The sequence below is a fragment of the Salmo salar genome, chromosome ssa24, assembly GCF_905237065.1.
Source record: "Salmo salar chromosome ssa24, Ssal_v3.1, whole genome shotgun sequence".
NCBI classification, from domain to species: Eukaryota; Metazoa; Chordata; class Actinopteri; order Salmoniformes; family Salmonidae; genus Salmo; species Salmo salar.
In genome coordinates, this window is record NC_059465.1 from 15839138 (window position 1) to 15856138 (window position 17001).

General features: G+C 43.1%; 1 protein-coding gene across 3 annotated transcripts in view; it reads right to left on the reverse strand.

Moving 5' to 3' along the window:
- Positions 1–16621, reverse strand: part of LOC106584997 (ATPase MORC2A) — a 29994-nt gene extending 13373 nt beyond the window's left edge. Inside the window, exons 1-15 of one of the 3 annotated variants that reach the window (XM_014170716.2) lie at positions 16495–16621; positions 13754–13902; positions 4476–4529; positions 4154–4188; positions 3708–3776; positions 3499–3589; positions 3216–3324; positions 2829–2988; positions 2258–2369; positions 2026–2151; positions 1820–1899; positions 1557–1639; positions 1379–1464; positions 1151–1291; positions 881–1035 (exon numbers count right to left, since the gene is read on the reverse strand). In XM_014170716.2, coding sequence (XP_014026191.2) covers positions 881–1035; positions 1151–1291; positions 1379–1464; positions 1557–1639; positions 1820–1899; positions 2026–2151; positions 2258–2369; positions 2829–2988; positions 3216–3324; positions 3499–3589; positions 3708–3776; positions 4154–4188; positions 4476–4529; positions 13754–13821 — 1369 coding nt within the window. In that variant the 5' untranslated portion in view covers positions 13822–13902; positions 16495–16621. Of the gene's footprint in view, positions 1–880; positions 1036–1150; positions 1292–1378; positions 1465–1556; positions 1640–1819; positions 1900–2025; positions 2152–2257; positions 2370–2828; positions 2989–3215; positions 3325–3498; positions 3590–3707; positions 3777–4153; positions 4189–4475; positions 4530–13753; positions 13903–15766; positions 15790–15810; positions 15974–16494 lie in introns of those variants that run through there. The other 2 variants (XM_014170714.2, XM_014170715.2) reach the window with 2 other exon arrangements.
- Between the last annotated feature and the right edge of the window lie 380 nt (positions 16622–17001).

The following is a 17001-nucleotide window of genomic DNA, read 5'->3' on the forward strand; positions in this document are numbered from 1 at the left end:
TTAGCCGTGGTATTTTGGCCATATACCACAAACCCCTAAAGTGCCTTATTGCTATTATAAACTGGTTACCAACGTAATTAGAGCAGGAAAAACAAGTTATTTGTCATACCTGTGGTATATGGTCTGTCAGCCAATCAGCATTCAGGGTTCAAACTACCCAGTTTATAACTAAGCAATAAGGCACGTGGGGGGGTGTGTGGTATATGGCCAATATACCACAAACCCGAGGTGCCTTATTGCTATTATAAACTGGTTACAGCAGGAAAAATAAATGTGTCATACCCGTGGTATACGGTCTGATATACCACGGCAGTCAGCCAATCAGCATTCAGGGCTGGAACCACACAGTTTATAATAAGCTTTAAACAACAAAATTACCTAGAGATGATTGTCTTTTCATTTTTGGCTTCAGAAGTAGGTTCAGATTGAACATTACTCACTCAGTTTTGTGTTGGATGGTATTTCCATGTTCCGCTGTGTTTCTTCTGCAGGTTTTGGTTTGTTAGAACTTTTTTCTTGATAATCCTTGGTAGCAATAGTCCATTCAGGTAAATTTGTCCAAAATCAAGGTTTTAGGTATGGAATTGTGATTTGGAATGAAGGTTTTGATGTTGAGGTTAGTGTTGTGTATAAATCCTTGCGAAAAAATTCAGGTTAATCTACATTTATCCAACTGTAATTCTATCTTTTTGCAGAACTCAGGAACCAATGCTCTCTGTGTCTGTTCTCTCTCTCATTAGCTACCCTCTCCTCCCCCCTGTTACTATTCTCTAGGTCGTTGCTGTAAATGAGAATGTGTTCTCAGTCAACTGACCTGGTAAAATAAGGGTTAAATTACAATCTTCCACTATCATGGTTATATAGACGTTATGTGTGTTACCTATGTTGCTGTCCTTCCAGTACTGGGCTAGGTGTTCTCCCATGGCTCTCAGAAGGTGTCTGTATTCTTTAGCGTCCGCAAAGTCCTGCTTGTTGTGAGTGGGCTCCAGAACCAGGTATGGAACATCTACTACCCCCACAACACCTCCACACGCCCTGCACACACACACACACTTCATTAGAAACCATTTCTGGTCGTCTCACTGGTCACTGACTAGCCAATAAGAGGACAATCGAAGGGAGTGTATGTGTGTGTGTGTGTGTTACTCACATTCCTCCCTCCAGCTGAGGTCCAGTCTTTTCGTACATCTTGATGAGGCGAGAGCAGTTATAGACAAACATCCCATCCAGGTCTCTCTGCTCAATGTTCACCCCGAAGATAAAACTCAGTTCCTTAGGCTCCTTCAATGCCCTGGGGGAAGGAGAGAGAGCAGGGTTAACGTTTTGTTTGGTTTGACTTTCGTTTGTTTATAAAGTTACATTTTTTATTTTGACTGACTTCTGTTTGGACTCCTGAATCATCTTCTTCACTTCTGCCTCCCGTCGCAGCATCATGGCCCCCTCCTGAGCCTTACGCAACATGACCTGGAGCAGAGAGAGGATTTGAATAAGGGAGGAGAGGAGTCAGACCATTGGGTCAAGATATTGCTAATCTTGCCGTGTGTGTTGGTTCTTACCCGTGACTCTTTGGACAGGTCGTCTCCCAGTTTGGCCTCCAGAGACAGACTTTTGCTCTCCGCCTCACGAGCCTTCTCCTCCGCTGGAACACACACACACACACACACACACACACACACAGAGAGGGGAGTGGGTTCTAAAGGCAGAACTGGTTCTGTGTGTGTGTGTGTGTGTGTGTGTGTGTGTGTGTGTGTGTGTGTGTGTGTGCGTGTGTGTCTTACCCATCTTGGCCAGGTGATCTGTGTGTATGTGGGCAACTCACCTATTTTAGCGAGGTGATCAGCCTTTTTTACTTCCTGCTCAGCACGGGTTTTGAATCGAGTCGATGTGTATTTATATACCCTGAGAGACAGACACAGACTTAGCTGAATGGACACAAACAGGACTTAGGATTTTAGTCTTAGTGATGTCTCTAGACAGGAGAGTCTCTGGATGCGGTAGTGTGTGTGTATATATATATATATAAACCTGGGCTTGTAGAGGCAGCATGACAGTCTCTTGGTCCTGACTTTGTGTCCCTGTATGAAGATCCTCATCCTGGGGTCGATGTAGAGGACCGCTGCGTATGCTCGGAACGACCGACGTTCTGGCTTCCTGTATGAGGGGAAGTGATATCATCAGCATAAACACACAGTCCTAGGTAGTCTTCAAGTTATATATATATATATATATTACCCACACACCCAGACCCCATACTTACACTCCCTCTGAAGGGGTCCCAGCCATCAGGATATCCTGGTGGTCTGTCTCTACATCCAGCTCTGGTTCTCTGGTGTCCATCAACTTCAGGTTATAGATGATCACCAGAGTACCTACACACACAGTTCAGGTTATAGATGATCACCAGAGTACCTACACACACAGTTCAGGTTATAGATGATCACCAGAGTACCTACACACACAGTTCAGGTTATAGATGATCACCAGAGTACCTACACACACAGTTCAGGTTATAGATGATCACCAGAGTACCTACACACACAGTTCAGGTTATAGATGATCACCAGAGTACCTACACACACAGTTCAGGTTATAGATGATCACCAGAGTACCTACACACACAGTTCAGGTTATAGATGATCACCAGAGTACCTACACACACAGTTCAGGTTATAGATGATCACCAGAGTACCTACACACACAGTTCAGGTTATAGATGATCACCAGAGTACCTACACACACAGTTCAGGTTATAGATGATCACCAGAGTACCTACACACACAGTTCAGGTTATAGATGATCACAGACAGACAGACAGACACACGTCTCACCGCTGCTGCCCTCTATCTTGTTAAACTGTTCCATCAGCTGCTGTTCGTTTTTAAAAGGAGAGTATTTGTAGATGAGCTCCGTCTCTATGGCAAACTTCTCAGGGTCGCCTGTGATTGGCTGTCTGGTCAGTAGGTCCCAGGTGGGCAGGGGTACGATCACCTGACAAGAGGAGACAAACGGACCTTAAGATACATACTGACAACACTTCTCAAGAGGTGTTATGTTATGTGTTGTTTCAAATAGGTGGACATAGTCAATAAAGGCTCTTTCAGTAAATCAGAGTATAACACGACAGTCACAAAATAAAACACTATGTTTTAAGCCACTGGACATATCATCAGTGTGTCTGCTGGATGGGAGAGTGCCTGCTGCAGCTGACCCCTTACCTCGTCAAGCCCCTCCTCCTCGTGGAACGTTCTAGACAGGAACAGGCAGGACAGAGTGTTGTCCTTCTTGGTGAACAGAACAAAGTCTTTCCCAATACGCATGGAGCCCCTAGAGAGAAACACACACACAAACGATGTGGCTCACTTGGCGAGAGCGTGGCGCTAGCAACCCCAAGATTGCATGTTCGATTACGGCGAGGACCACATACAATCACTATAAATGTATGAACTAAATGTATGAAAGTGTCTGCAAAGGGGTATATATTATGTGTGAGAGGCTTACGATTTGAGACCATTTCCATACTGGCCGATGTGAGTAGAATCTGGTGTACGCTTAGTGGACTTCCCAAATTGGATCACATGGGTCGCCTCGCCTGAGAGATAGGAGGGAATTATAACCATCATATATGGTATTTCTTATAGCTCATATATAGATTTGTGGATCAACTTAATTACTGTCTACTTTAGTCATTTCATTTGAATGAAACTCACTGGGGTCCATTCCTGTGCCGTCGTCTAAGAAACATAGCATGTAGCCTCCACGCAAATCTTGTCTCTTCTCTGTTGGCCACGAGGGGAAGAGAGGTTAGACACACGTTACAACAGGAGGTGGATGAGATAGCAAGCCACACACAGGTTAGACACAAGAGGGGAAAAGAGAAAGCATAACACACATAACTACTACTGAAATAGATGCCTTTTTCAATAGCTGAAACTAAGCTTTCTAAAAACAGAACTAGTCAAATCCTGGGTGTAGCTTATAATTAAAAATCAGTAGTCCGGTAACCATTGGCACTGTAGGTATTCTAGATTGTTGATAAGCAGCGTGATCTGTATAGTAGTGTCAGAGGGGTGAGAGGTGAGCAATGGAAATGTTTCCACATAGACACAAATCTATGTACCGGTGTATGTGAAGCAATATGTATGTGTGTGTATACCTGTGTAGATGTCAATCCGGGTGGCATTTGCATCCCTGTAAGGAGATGATTGGCAGGTGGCAGACCAATCAGAAGGCAGATAAACCAGTGTGGTTAGACTCGGTTCCAATTAGAATGCTTTTACCTTTTATTTCAGAATACAGAGAATACTAACAAATACATTTCCCACCAGTTTAATCCTGAATCAGTTCAGTATTGTTTTGCTGCAATTGTGATTTACTAACACTTATGCATGATGTCCCACATACACACATTTTGGATGGGTAGAGATAGAAGAACAAAGAATTGTGAGTAAGAACAGAGATAAGTGCATTGTTGGTACCTGGAGTTGTCCACCAGCTCAGCCAGAGCTCCAAACAGGAACTCATGTGTCGTTCTGAAAACAAACATCCAACCAATCAACCTACAGTTCTGGTGCTTAAGAAGTTACATTTCCAAAACACTTTGCTGAGGTAAGGAGTGTGCCAGCGAGTACAATTTCACGTCAGTGTAAACATCAGTGAGTTCAATGTGGGTGGGGGTTGGGCCCTGTGCTATCACCAGGCCAGGGTTGGGTAACATAATGGGAGTTGTGGGGTGTGGCTGACTCATTGGTGAAAGTTGACAGCTGGGGTAATGGGGCAGAATGGAAGCTGGTAGATTTTAGGTGGGACACTATGTGATACTGGAGTCAACCAGCCCTAGCTAGTCGAATACATGCAGGTTTGAAGCACCTGAATCAGGCAGATTATTTTTTAGCAACCTTTATTTAACTAGGCAAGTCAGTTAAGAACAAATTCTTATTTTACAGTGACGGCCAACTCCGGCCAAACCCTCCCCAAACCCGGACGACGCTAGGCCAATTGCACACCTTGGGACAAATTCTCATCTGGCCTGACAGTCGATACTACTAAGTAATGGACCTTTTTCATAGCAGCACCCGAGTGTCTCCAGTGATTATGTTAAAGTGATTGTTATTTTTTAGAAAGTGCGTTTCCGTCACCCAGGGTGACATTGAAGGCATGCAGTGAATTCAGAAAGTATTCAGACCCCTTGACTTTTTCCACATATTGGAATGTGTTACAGCCTTATTCTAAAATTTATTAAATATATGTTTCCTCAATCTACACACAATACCCCATAACGACAAAGCGAAAAGAGATTTTTAGAAATGTTTGCTAATTTATCAACAGAAATAACTTATTTACATAAGTATTCAGACCCTTTGCTATGAGACTCGAAATTGGGCACAGGTGCATCCTGTTTCCATTGATCAACCTTTAGATGTTTCTACAACCTGATTGGAGTCCACCTGCGGTATATTAAAATGATTGGACATGAATTGGAAAGGCACACACCTGTCTATATAAGCTCCCACAGTTGACAGTGCATGTAAGAGCAAAAACCAAGCAATGAGGTTTAAGGAATTGTCCGTAGAGCTCCGAGACAGGATTGTGTCGAGGCATAGATCTTGGGAAGGCTACCAAAACATTTCTGTAGCATTGAAGGTCCGCAAGAACACAGTGGCCTCCATCATTCTTAAAATGGAAGAAGTTTGGAACCGGTCTGATGAAACCATGACTCAACTCTTTGGCCTGAATACCAAGCATCACGTCTGGAGGAAACCTGGCATTGAGGAGCAAACAACCTCAGTCATCAGCTTCATCAATAAGTATATCAACAACGTCAGCCCCAGTCAACATACGTACATATCCCAACCAGAAGCCATGGATTACTGGCAACATCCGCATTGAGCTAAAGGCTAGAGCTGCCGCTTTCAAAGAGCGGGACACTAATCAGGACGCTTAAAAGAAATTCAGCTACGCCCTCAGACGAACCATCAAACAGGCAAAGCGTCAATACAGGATTAAAATTGAATCCTACTACACTGGCTCTGATGCTCGTCGGATGTGGCAGTGTTTGAAAACTATTATGGACTAGAGGGAAACCCAGCTGCGAGCTGCCCAGTGACGAGAGCTACCAGACGAGCTAAATGCCTTTTATGCTCGCTTCAAGGCAAGCAACACTGAAAGCATGCATGAGAGCACCAGCTGTTCCAGGCGACTGTGTGATCATGCGCAAGACCTTTAAACAGGTCAACATTCACAAAGCTGCGGGGCCAGATGGATTACCAGGACGTGTACTCAAAGCATGCACGGACCAACTGGCAAGTGTCTTCACTGTCATTTTCAACCAATCCCTGACAGAGTCTGTAAAAGCTACATGTTTCAAGAAGACCACTATAGTCCCTGTGCCCAAGGAAGCGAGGGTAACATGCCTAAATTATTCCGCCCCATAGCACTCACGTCGGTAGCCATGAAGTGCTTTGAAAGGATGGTCATGGCTCACATCAACTGCATCCTCCCGGATACCCTAGACCCACTCCAATTTGCATACCGTTCCAACAGATCCACAGAAGACGCAATCTCAATCGCACTCCACACTTCCCTTTCACACCTGGACAAAAGGAACACCTATGTGAGAATGCTGTTCATTGACTACAGCTCAGTGTTAAACACCATAGTGCCCTCAAAGCTCATCAATAAGCTAAAGACCCTGGTGGTAAACACCTCCCTCTGCAACTGGATCCTGGACTTCCTGACGGGCCGCCCCCAGGTGGTAAGGGTAGGCAACAACATGTCTGCCACGCTGATCCTCAACACTGGGGCCCCTCAGGGGTGCATGCTTAGTCTCCTCCTATACTCTCTCTTCACCCACGGCCAAACACGTCTCCAACACAATCATTAAGTTTGCTGATTACCGACAACAATGTGAGACAGCCTACAGGGAGGTCAGAGACAACAAAAACAACAACAACCTCTCCCTCAATGTGAGCAAGACAAAGAAGCTGATCGTGGACTACAGAAAAAGGCTTGCCTGAACAGGCCCCCATTAACATCGACGGTGCTGTAGTGGAGCAGGTTGACAATTTCAAGTTTCTTGGTGTCCACATCACCAACGAACTATCAAGGTCCAAACACACCAAGACAGTCGTGAAGAGGGCACGACAAAACCTTTTCCCCCTCAGGAGACTGAAAAGATTTGGCATGGGTCCCCAGATCCTCAAAGTTCTACAGCTGCACCATCGAGAGCATCCTTACCAGTTGCATCACTGCCTGGTATGGCAACTGCTTGGCATCTGACCGTAAGGCACTACAGAGGGTAGTGCATACGGCCCAGTACATCACTGGGGCCAAGCTTCCTGCCATCCAGGACCTATATACTAGGTGGTGTCAGAGGAAAGCCCCAAAAATGGTCAGACTCCAGTCACCCAAGTCATAGACTAGGCGTGGGCAATTCCAGTCCTCGAGGGCCTGACTGGCATCACAGTTTTTCCTCATCCCCAGCTAACAGACCTGACTCCAATAATCACCTAATCATGATCTTCTGTTTAGAATACAATTTGATTAATCAGCTGTGTTTGCTGGGGATGGAGAACAAAAAAGTGTGACACCAATCAGGCCCTCGAGGACTGGAGTTGCCCACCCGTCATACACTATTCCCTCTGCTGCCGCACGGCAAGCGGTACCGGCGTGCCAAGTCTAGGACCAAAAGGCTCCTTAACAGCTTCTACCCCCAAACCATAAGACTGATTAATAATTAATTAAATCAATTATTAAAATGGCCAACTGGACTATTTACATTGACACCACCCCAATTGTTTTTACACTGCTGCTACTCGCTGTTTATCTATGCATAGTCACTTTACCCCTACCTACCTGTACCCCCGCACATTGACTCGGTACCGGTACCCCCTGTATATAGCCTCGTTATTGTTATTTTATTGTTACTTTTAATTTATTTGGTAAATATTTTCTTAACTCATTCTTGAACTTCATTGTTGATTAAGTAAGCATTTCATGTTAAGGTCTACACCTATTGTATTCGGCACATGTGACAAATAAAATTTGATTTGATGGTGAAGCATGGCGGTGGCAGCATCATGCTGTGGGGATGTTTTTCAGTGGCAGGGACTGGGAGACTAGTCAGGATCGAGGGAAGGATGAACAGAGATATTCTTGATGAAAACCTTCTCCAGAGAGCTCAGGACCTCAGACTGGGGCGAAGGTTCACCTTCCAACAGGACCACGACCCCAAGTACACAGCCAAGACAACGCAGGAGTGGTTTCGAGACAAGTCTCAATGTCCTTCCCTGTGGCTCAGTTGGTAGAGCAACGCAAGGGTTGTGGGTTCGATTCCCATGGGGGGCCAGTACCAAAAAAAAAAAGGCATGAAATGAAATGTATGCATTCACTACTGTAAGTCGCTCTGGATAAGAGCGTCTGCTAAATGACTAAAATCTAAAAATGTCCTTGAGAGGCCCAGCCAGAGCCCGGACTTGAACCCGATCGAACATTTCTGGAGACCAGAAAATAGCTGTGCAAGTTGGACACTCCCCATCCAACCTGACAGCGCTTGAGAAGATCTGCAGAGAAGAATGGATAGAAACTCCTCAAATACAGGTGCGTCATACCAAAGAAGACTCAAGGCTGTAATCGCTGCCAAAGGTGTTTCAACAAAGTACTGAGTAAAGGGTCTGAATACTTGTGTAAATGTGATTGATATTTTTTTTAAACTATCAATTTCTAAAAACCTGTTTTTCTTTGTGATTATGGGGTAGTGTGTACACATTGAGGGGGGGAAAACTATTTAATACATTTTTGAATAAGGCTATAACATAACAAAGATGGAAAAAGTCAAGGTGTCTGTCTGAATACACTGTATGGATAGCAGATTCAACAAACTGCATAATCAAAGCAGTTGCTTTTGAGGTGTTCTAAGGGATTCTCCTGTACTTTTGTATACTTTTTAGCCAGTAGTTCTTAACGTAGTCCCCCATGAGCCAAAAGTAGTCCACGAAAATAGCGTACTATATCATATACGCGCAGATAAACTCAGCAAAAAAAGAAACATCCTCACTGTTAACTGCGTTTATTTTCAGCAAACTTAAAATGTGTAAATATTTGTATTAACATAAGATTCAACAACGGGGACATAAACTGAACAAGTTCCACAGACATGTGACTAACAGAAATGGAATGTGTCCCTTAACAAAAGGGGGGGGGTCAAAATCCAAAGTAGCAGTCAGTATCTGGTGTGGCCACTAGCTGCATTAAGTACTGCAGTACATCTCCTCCTCATGGACTGCACCAGATTTGCCAATTTCTGCTGTGAGATGTTACCCCACTCTTCCACCAAGGAACCTGCAAGTTCCCAGATATTTCTGGGGGTAATGAAATCCAATCCAAAAGGTCCCAGACATGCTCAATGGGATTGAGATCCGGGCTCTTCCCTGGCCATGGCAGAACACAGACATTCATGTCTTGCAGGAAATCATGCACAGAACAAGCAGTATGGCTGTATACCATATGAGGGAGGAGGATGTCTTCCCTGTAACGCACAGCGTTGACATTGCCTGTAATGACAACAAGCTCAGTCCGATGATGCTGTGACACACCGCCCCAGACCATGACGGACCCTTCCACCTCCAAATCGATCCCACTCCAGAGTACAGGCCTCGGTGTAACGCTCATTCCTTCGACGATAAACGCGAATCCGACCATCACCCCTGGTTAGACAAAACCGCGACTCGACAATGAAGAGCACTTTTTGCCAGTCCTGTCTGGTCCAGCGACGGTGGGTTTATGCCCATAGGCAACGTTGTTGCCTGTGATGTCTGGTGAGGACCTGCCTTACAACAGGCCTATAAGCCCTCAGTCCAGCCTCTCTCAGCCTATTGAGGAAAGTCTGAGCACTGATGGAGGGATTGTGCGTTCCTGGTGATGTTGTTGCCATCCTGTACCTGTCCTGCAGGTGTGATGTTCGGATGTACCGATCCTGTGCAGGTGTTATTACACGTGGTCTGCCACTGCGAGGACGATCAGCTGTCCATCCTGTCTCCCTGTAGCGCTGTCTTAGGCGTCTCACAGTACGGACATTGCAATTTATTGCCCTGGCCACATCTGCAGTCCTCATGCCTCCTTGCAGCATGCCTAAGGCACGTTCACGCAGATGAGCAGGGACCCTGGGCATCTTTTGGTGTTTTTCAGAGTCAGTAGAAAGGCCTCTCTAGTGTCCTAAGTTTTCATAACTGTGACCTTAATTGCCTACCGTCTGTAAGCTGTTAGTGTCTTAATGACCGTTCCACAGGTGCATGTTCATTAATTGTTTATGGATCATTGAACAAGCATGGGAAACAGTGTTTAAACCCTTTACAATGAAGATCTGTGAAGTTATTTGTATTTTTACGAATTATCTTGGAAAGACAGGGTCCTGAAAAAGGAAAGTACATTTTTTTGCTGAGTTTATGTGCACCACGTCAATGCTTGCTCTCTCGCTCTGCTGTGTGATTCTTGCTAGCTGTCACTCAAATGGCGAGGGGCTGAAACTCATTGGCTGGAACTGAAATTGCTAGAGGGCTGGCCCACGTGGGCGGGAAAGCAGAGGAGGCTGGTGGGAGGAGCTATAGGAGGAGGACGGGCTCATTGTACGGTCTACAATGGAATAAATGGAATGGTATCAAACATATGGAAACCACGTTTGACTCTGTTCAAATAATTACATTCCAGCCATTACAATAAGCCTGTCCTATACAGTGCCTTCAGAAAGTATGCACACCCCTCGACTTTCTACATTTTGTTGTTACAAAGTGGGGTTAAAATGGATTTCATACATTTTTTGGTCAACGATCTACAAACAAATACTCTAATCTCAAAGTGAAAGAAAAATGTACATAGTATTTTCCATTAATAAAAAGTCAATACACTATAATCACATTTTGCAGCGATTACAGCTTTGAGTCTTTCTGGGTAAGAGCTTTGCAAACCTGGATTGTACAATATTTGGCCATTATTCTTTAAAAAAATTCTACAAACTCTCAAGTTGGTTATTGATCATTGCTAGACAGCCATTTTCAAGTCTTGCCATAGATTTTCAAGCCGATTTAAGTCAAAACTGTAACTAGGCTACTCTGGAACATTCAATGCCGTCTTGGTAAGTAACTCTAGTGTATATTTGGCCTCCTGTCTTAGGTTATTGTCCTGCTGAAAGGTGGATTTGTTTCCCAGTGTCTGAAGTAGACTGAAACAAGTTATTCTAGGACTTTGCCTGAACTGTGCTTAGCTCTATTTCTTTTTCTTCTAATAAAAAAAACACCCTAGTCCTTGCTGATGACAAGCATACCCATAACATGATGCAGCCACCACCATGCTTGAAAATATGAAGAGTGGTACTCAGTGATGTGCTGTGTTGGCCCCAAACACAATGCTTTGTATTCAGGACCAAAATTTTTTTTTGCAGTATTACTTTAGTGCCTTATTGCAAACTGGATGCATGTTTTGGAATATTTTATTCTGTACAGGCTCCCTTCACCGTACAGGCTCCCTTCACTCCCCTTTCACTTTTTCATTTCTAAAAACATAATTACACTTTAAAATTATGGGGTATTGTGTGTAGATCAGTGACACAAAATCTAAATGTGATCAATTTTAAATTCATTCTGTAACAAAATGTGGAAAAAGGGGTGTGAAAACTTTCTGAAGGCACTGTAGCTCCTCCCACCAGCCTCCACTGGGGGAAATGGCGCAGCACAGCTTCCAGAAAACAATCGCTTTCAAACTAGGGGTTTCATGGCTAATTGAGGTAAGAAAGTAATTATGCATGTATGAACTACACATTGACACATCCAGCCCAAAGCGGGAGGTTTAAAAAAAAATACTAGTCTCAAAAGTTCCCGAAGCATGTCCTTAACCCATATTCACAGTTAGCCATTGTTATGTAAAGGCTGGGAAAAAGTCCCCAGCGGCCTCACCTTGGCCCCAAGTAAGAGCAGGTCTGAGGAGGCCATGGCCCAGTGAGTTTGTGTTTTAGATTCTCTACTGGAGTATTTCATATTTATGTAATCGTGTAGCATTGCCTGGCTACCCCAACTCCTTGCTCTGGTCAAACACTATGCCACGCCCACAGACATTAGCACCTTCTCCACAATGAGTCTAGATCTGAGTACCTCTCAGACGATTTCTAGAATGTAAACATATTCTAACCGTTCTGATTGGTCCCAGAAACCGATGGGTTAGGCCAGAGCTAGAACCCGGAGTAAGGCGGCATTTTGAAAACGTGTCATTGGCTTTGATACTCTGACTGGTTTGAAATGATCCAATCGCTGATGACTTTGTTTTGTACAACACCCCCCATTTTGAGATTACCACAAACTACTTCAAAGACGGCAGTGTCAGACTGAAATATATAGCGAACATAGAGCAGTGGAAGAATTCAGTTTGAGTCGTCAGGCAATGTGTAGCAGAGGTGTTCTGATGAACTAAGTAACCTTGCTTGAGACCTGAACACACATGCTAGCTCCCAGAAAGAATGCCAAGGCTTTGGCACAGTGGGCCAACATGGTCGATCCAGGTTTGAATGCAGTTTGTATCCTTTATCCTCTTTAGCTGTTCCATTCATTCATCCCAGTAAAGGCAACACATTATCTTTTCCTTTTGTTGTTTGAAAGGAAATGCCACAGGAGAGGGTGGAGTGCATTAAGTATTAACCTCGGGCAGCAGGTATAAGAGGCTTTAGGAAGCTAATAGTTTTAACCTTATTTTTAGAATACCTTATTATACCTGTTATGATCTCTATCCTCTCCAAATGTGAGAACATAAAAATGCCCCTGTGGGGATGGTATTCCTTGCTATGGCAACCCATGAATGTGGCGTTATTTACATGTGGCCAGAGTTCAACAGCACTCTGCATAAAGAAGTACAGTATGTGTGTGTGTGCGGGGGTGTTAAAGCATCATGTACAGTTGGTCTCCTGTGACTTCATGAGTTCTACATAGTCGGGCTGTGCTTAGACTCATATCCAATTTGATGAATTAATGCCCATTTTATGTAAACAGGGCTTTATATGTTGAAGCCCCCCCCGGCGAAATATCTTCACATCTTAATTAAGGGGAGGGCGTTGATCTACAAGTTGCATCAGCTATTTATGGTGTGCTGTTTGATGGTGTTAGTCTCTCTCATCTTGGCCTTAGTCCAAAGTGCATTGCTCCTATCCATAAATTACTTATACCACTGGCCTTCACTGAGCCCTTAGCGGTCAAACAGTAGTTGTTTATATAGTGTTTTCAGGGAGAAAGCAAAAGTTCAGACACCCTGGACAGCTGTCATGTATCAGCTGTATCCATCAATGACTTGGTTATGTAGGCATCATTAGCAGCCATTTTCAACTTTTTACTACTCCGCGTTTTGCTCAGGAAGGTCTTTCAACTGTATGGTGCAGCAATATTTTGCAGTAAAAAGGCCTTTTAGCATAACCGTTCCTTTTTATGTAGTCTATTCAACCATCTTTTGAGATTTTAAAAAAAGGCACAATTTTAGTCCCTCATGTTGTTGACTGTCAGCGTCCAAGGAATGCAATGTCCTGCTCCATAGTGTGGCCAGTCTGTAAATCACTTTCACTCGACGTCCACAATGACATTCCTCTCCTCTTTACAATGTCCACATTGGAAAAACGTCAAGTAATACTTTCATGTGTATTTTGTGACCTCCATGTGATGTGTGTAGTATTAATGCTAGTGTGGTGTGTGTAGCTGTGAGATATATATATACCACAGAAGGTACTTACGAGTTGGTGTGCAGATACTCGAAGGTGAGCTGAGCCCTGTTCAGGGTGCTGTAGTTAGAATAGGCCATCGCCACTCGTTAAAAGCTACTTCCTGGTCTTCTTTCTGACTTCCTCTCAGTCCAGTGTGGCTTTTCAAGAGCTTCATGCACCTACAGATTCACAGCAGCAGTCAGCTCCACTGGTCAAACATATGCATGGTGTCAAGGATATTATGAATGTGTGAAATAACAAGAGCCTGGAATATAATGAGCTTTCATAAAGATCAAAGGGCTATTCCACAGTAACGGAATTACGTGGATACTTTTTACACTTTAAAATGTATGCCAAACAAAAAACATTGATTTCAAAGAACCATACAACCCTATGCACAATGACTACTTTGAACACAGTAAAATAAAAAAATAAAAAACATACTTGAAAAACTGTGCAGATGCAAAGTTTGGTCAAATCTCCCTTCGTTTTAGTATCAGTTTTTGTTACTAAATGTATCTGCACACTTCTTCCCGTAAATTTGTTTTTATAAAATGTTCAGTGGAAATTGTTAAAAGTAGTCCTTTGAAATCAATGGTTTTTGTTTGGTATACTATACATCTTAAAGTGAATGAGTGTCAGCGTAATTCCATTACAATGGAATTTCCTAGAACAAATACCACTGGAGGAAAAACCTCTAGATATCTGATACTTCATCATTAATAAAACAGCCACCAGACTATTACATTGAAACCCCCCCACCCCTCCATTTGTTTTGTACACTGCTGCTACTACTCGCTGTTTATTATCTATGCATAGTCACTTCACCCCTACCTACATGTACAAATTACCTCAACTAACCTGTACCCCCACACACTAACTTCGTACCGGTACCCCCTGTATATAGCCTCGTTATTGTTATGTTATTGTGTTACTTTTTACTTTAGTTATTTGATAAATATTTTCTTAACTCTTCTTGAACTGCACTGTTGGTTAAGGGCTTGTAAGTAAGCATTTCACGGTAAGGTCTACACTTGTACTCAGCGCATGTGACAAATAAAGTTTGATTTGATCAGAGGGAATAAGTCCTGTTGAAAAGTATGCCTATTCAAACTTGGAAATAAATCCTGTGGTGGTTGGCAACCTCTGTCAATTCATGACTGGATTTGATTGCTTTTTCTAGAGGTAAAGACGTGTTATTACTTAGCACGATCAGTCTCTATCACACAAACAACCCCCCACTCTCTCTGCTCCTGTCCTGTTTCGAGCTTGCCAGTTTGTAGTCCTAAAAAACAGAAACGAGTTCGTTCAGCCATTCCTATGGGGAAAATGAATGGGGAAAGAACCGGGTTTTGGGATAAACGCCCAAAATAAGGTCTGACGTTACAGGCTTAGATCGTATACGTTTTGTTCTACGAGATAATATCAGTCAGTTAACATGACCTTTATGAATTATGAAACCTTTGTGCTTTTTCTGATTACATAAGTGCTTCTTCAAAATTCACAAAAATGTTTACCAAAAAAAAAAATGTTTAGTTGATTAAGATCTCATAGCACAAAACTTGATTGATTAATATCTCCTAAGCCTTCGTTTGCCACAGACCTTATTTTGGGCGTTGATCAAAAAGCCGCACAAAAACTCCATTCATTTTCCCGTAGGCTTTGTCCAACGAACCAAGGCGGAGCTATTGCCTAGAAAAAGATGCCATTACTAATTTCTCTATAGACCACGCGCCAGGTAACACTCCACTTTCAAACTGGCCCGCCGAGAACAGAACACTCACGTGGGAGGCCTGTTAGTGCTGTTTATCTGGATCATTCCATAAGACTCATCTAGGCTAAATCTTGACGTAATTTTTATTATCGAGTATGGATGAGCAAAGAGACGAGGTTATTGTCAAGTTGCAATGTCCAGTCATGCTTTAACAAATGGTTAGTCTACTGAGCAAGTTAACTAGCAACCTATATTGGCTCTCACACCCACAATTTCTGGTAGCTACCCTCCCTATGTAAACGTTAGCTAGCTAGTTAGTTAGTAAACACCTGTAAAGAGCACATTAGCATGTATATTTATCCAATATGCAAACCGTTTGGAGCGCCAGCAGCTTCAAATTGACTTTAGGTCCGTGTAAAACATCCGTCGAAGCGATAACTACGTTACATTTCTGAAAACAACCAACTCTACAGGCCGCGAAAACCTCATCCTTTCTCCCCTCCCTCACAGTACTGCGCACAGAGGAGAGGAAGGTCCGAAAGGTACGCCCGCCTCTACCGTTCATCTGAACACCAATAGAAACACGTCATTTATTTACATTACTGTAATTTGTCAATCTTCGTGCCACGTAAATAATCAGGAAGTAGAACGTCTCGATTCAAGAAATAAGCAAATATAATAACGATATTTAAAGACATTGACGTCATGTAATCAATATTTTAATGTGAGCCTTTTGCCTGTTAAAGTTTTGTTTCTTATTATTGTAATATGCGTAATGAAGCCCAGCACACGCAAGTGCTGAAAGCCCGTTAATACTAATTTCTCTAAGTATCTCTGTCTTCTCAAACTCAGCCTAGGCTAGCTCTAGTTTAACTCTTATTAGCCAAAACTAAACGTTTATCTTTGTTTTGGACATGCAGTTCGACTTTGCTCTATTATCCCCATGGTAAGTTTGTTGAATTAGCAATGTTAGTTGCCTGCTAACTGCTAGTTAGTTGACGGTTTACACACCAGTAAAGAATACCCATTAGGTTTTGCTAATGGTACAGGTTTGTACCTTGTTTCCAGAATATTCCGTTGTTTGAATCCTTTTGCTTGTTCATTTAGGACCTAGCTTTAGCTGTGTGTTTTGTCAGTGTGTGTTGCTGGTCACTACTTGACAGCCATGTTGAATGTCAAATTCTGAAATGGCTGCCAGTGTCTTCTTGTTTTCTGCAATAGTTAGTTGACCCATGCATGTTTGTACTTTATTTAGGTGAGTACTACACCCATATGTCTATTTTAAGTAGGCTACTAGGATAGTTTAGCTACTGGAAAATGTAAATTGTCAACTCCCCAACACTTCATTCCAACCTTCCTTGATTGTAGGGGGAATTCAGACCTGAGTCACTCGCACTAAAATGCACTTTTCTCCCTACTGTATACTGACATTGAACTTAAGCATGGGGAAACGCATGTGCCAGCCAGGTATTCATTTGGGGTGGAGATCACAGAAATAGAGTTGTCAAAATATTCTGTATTCTGACCTTGAATTAATTCCTACACCAGAAAACCGTGAATAAGG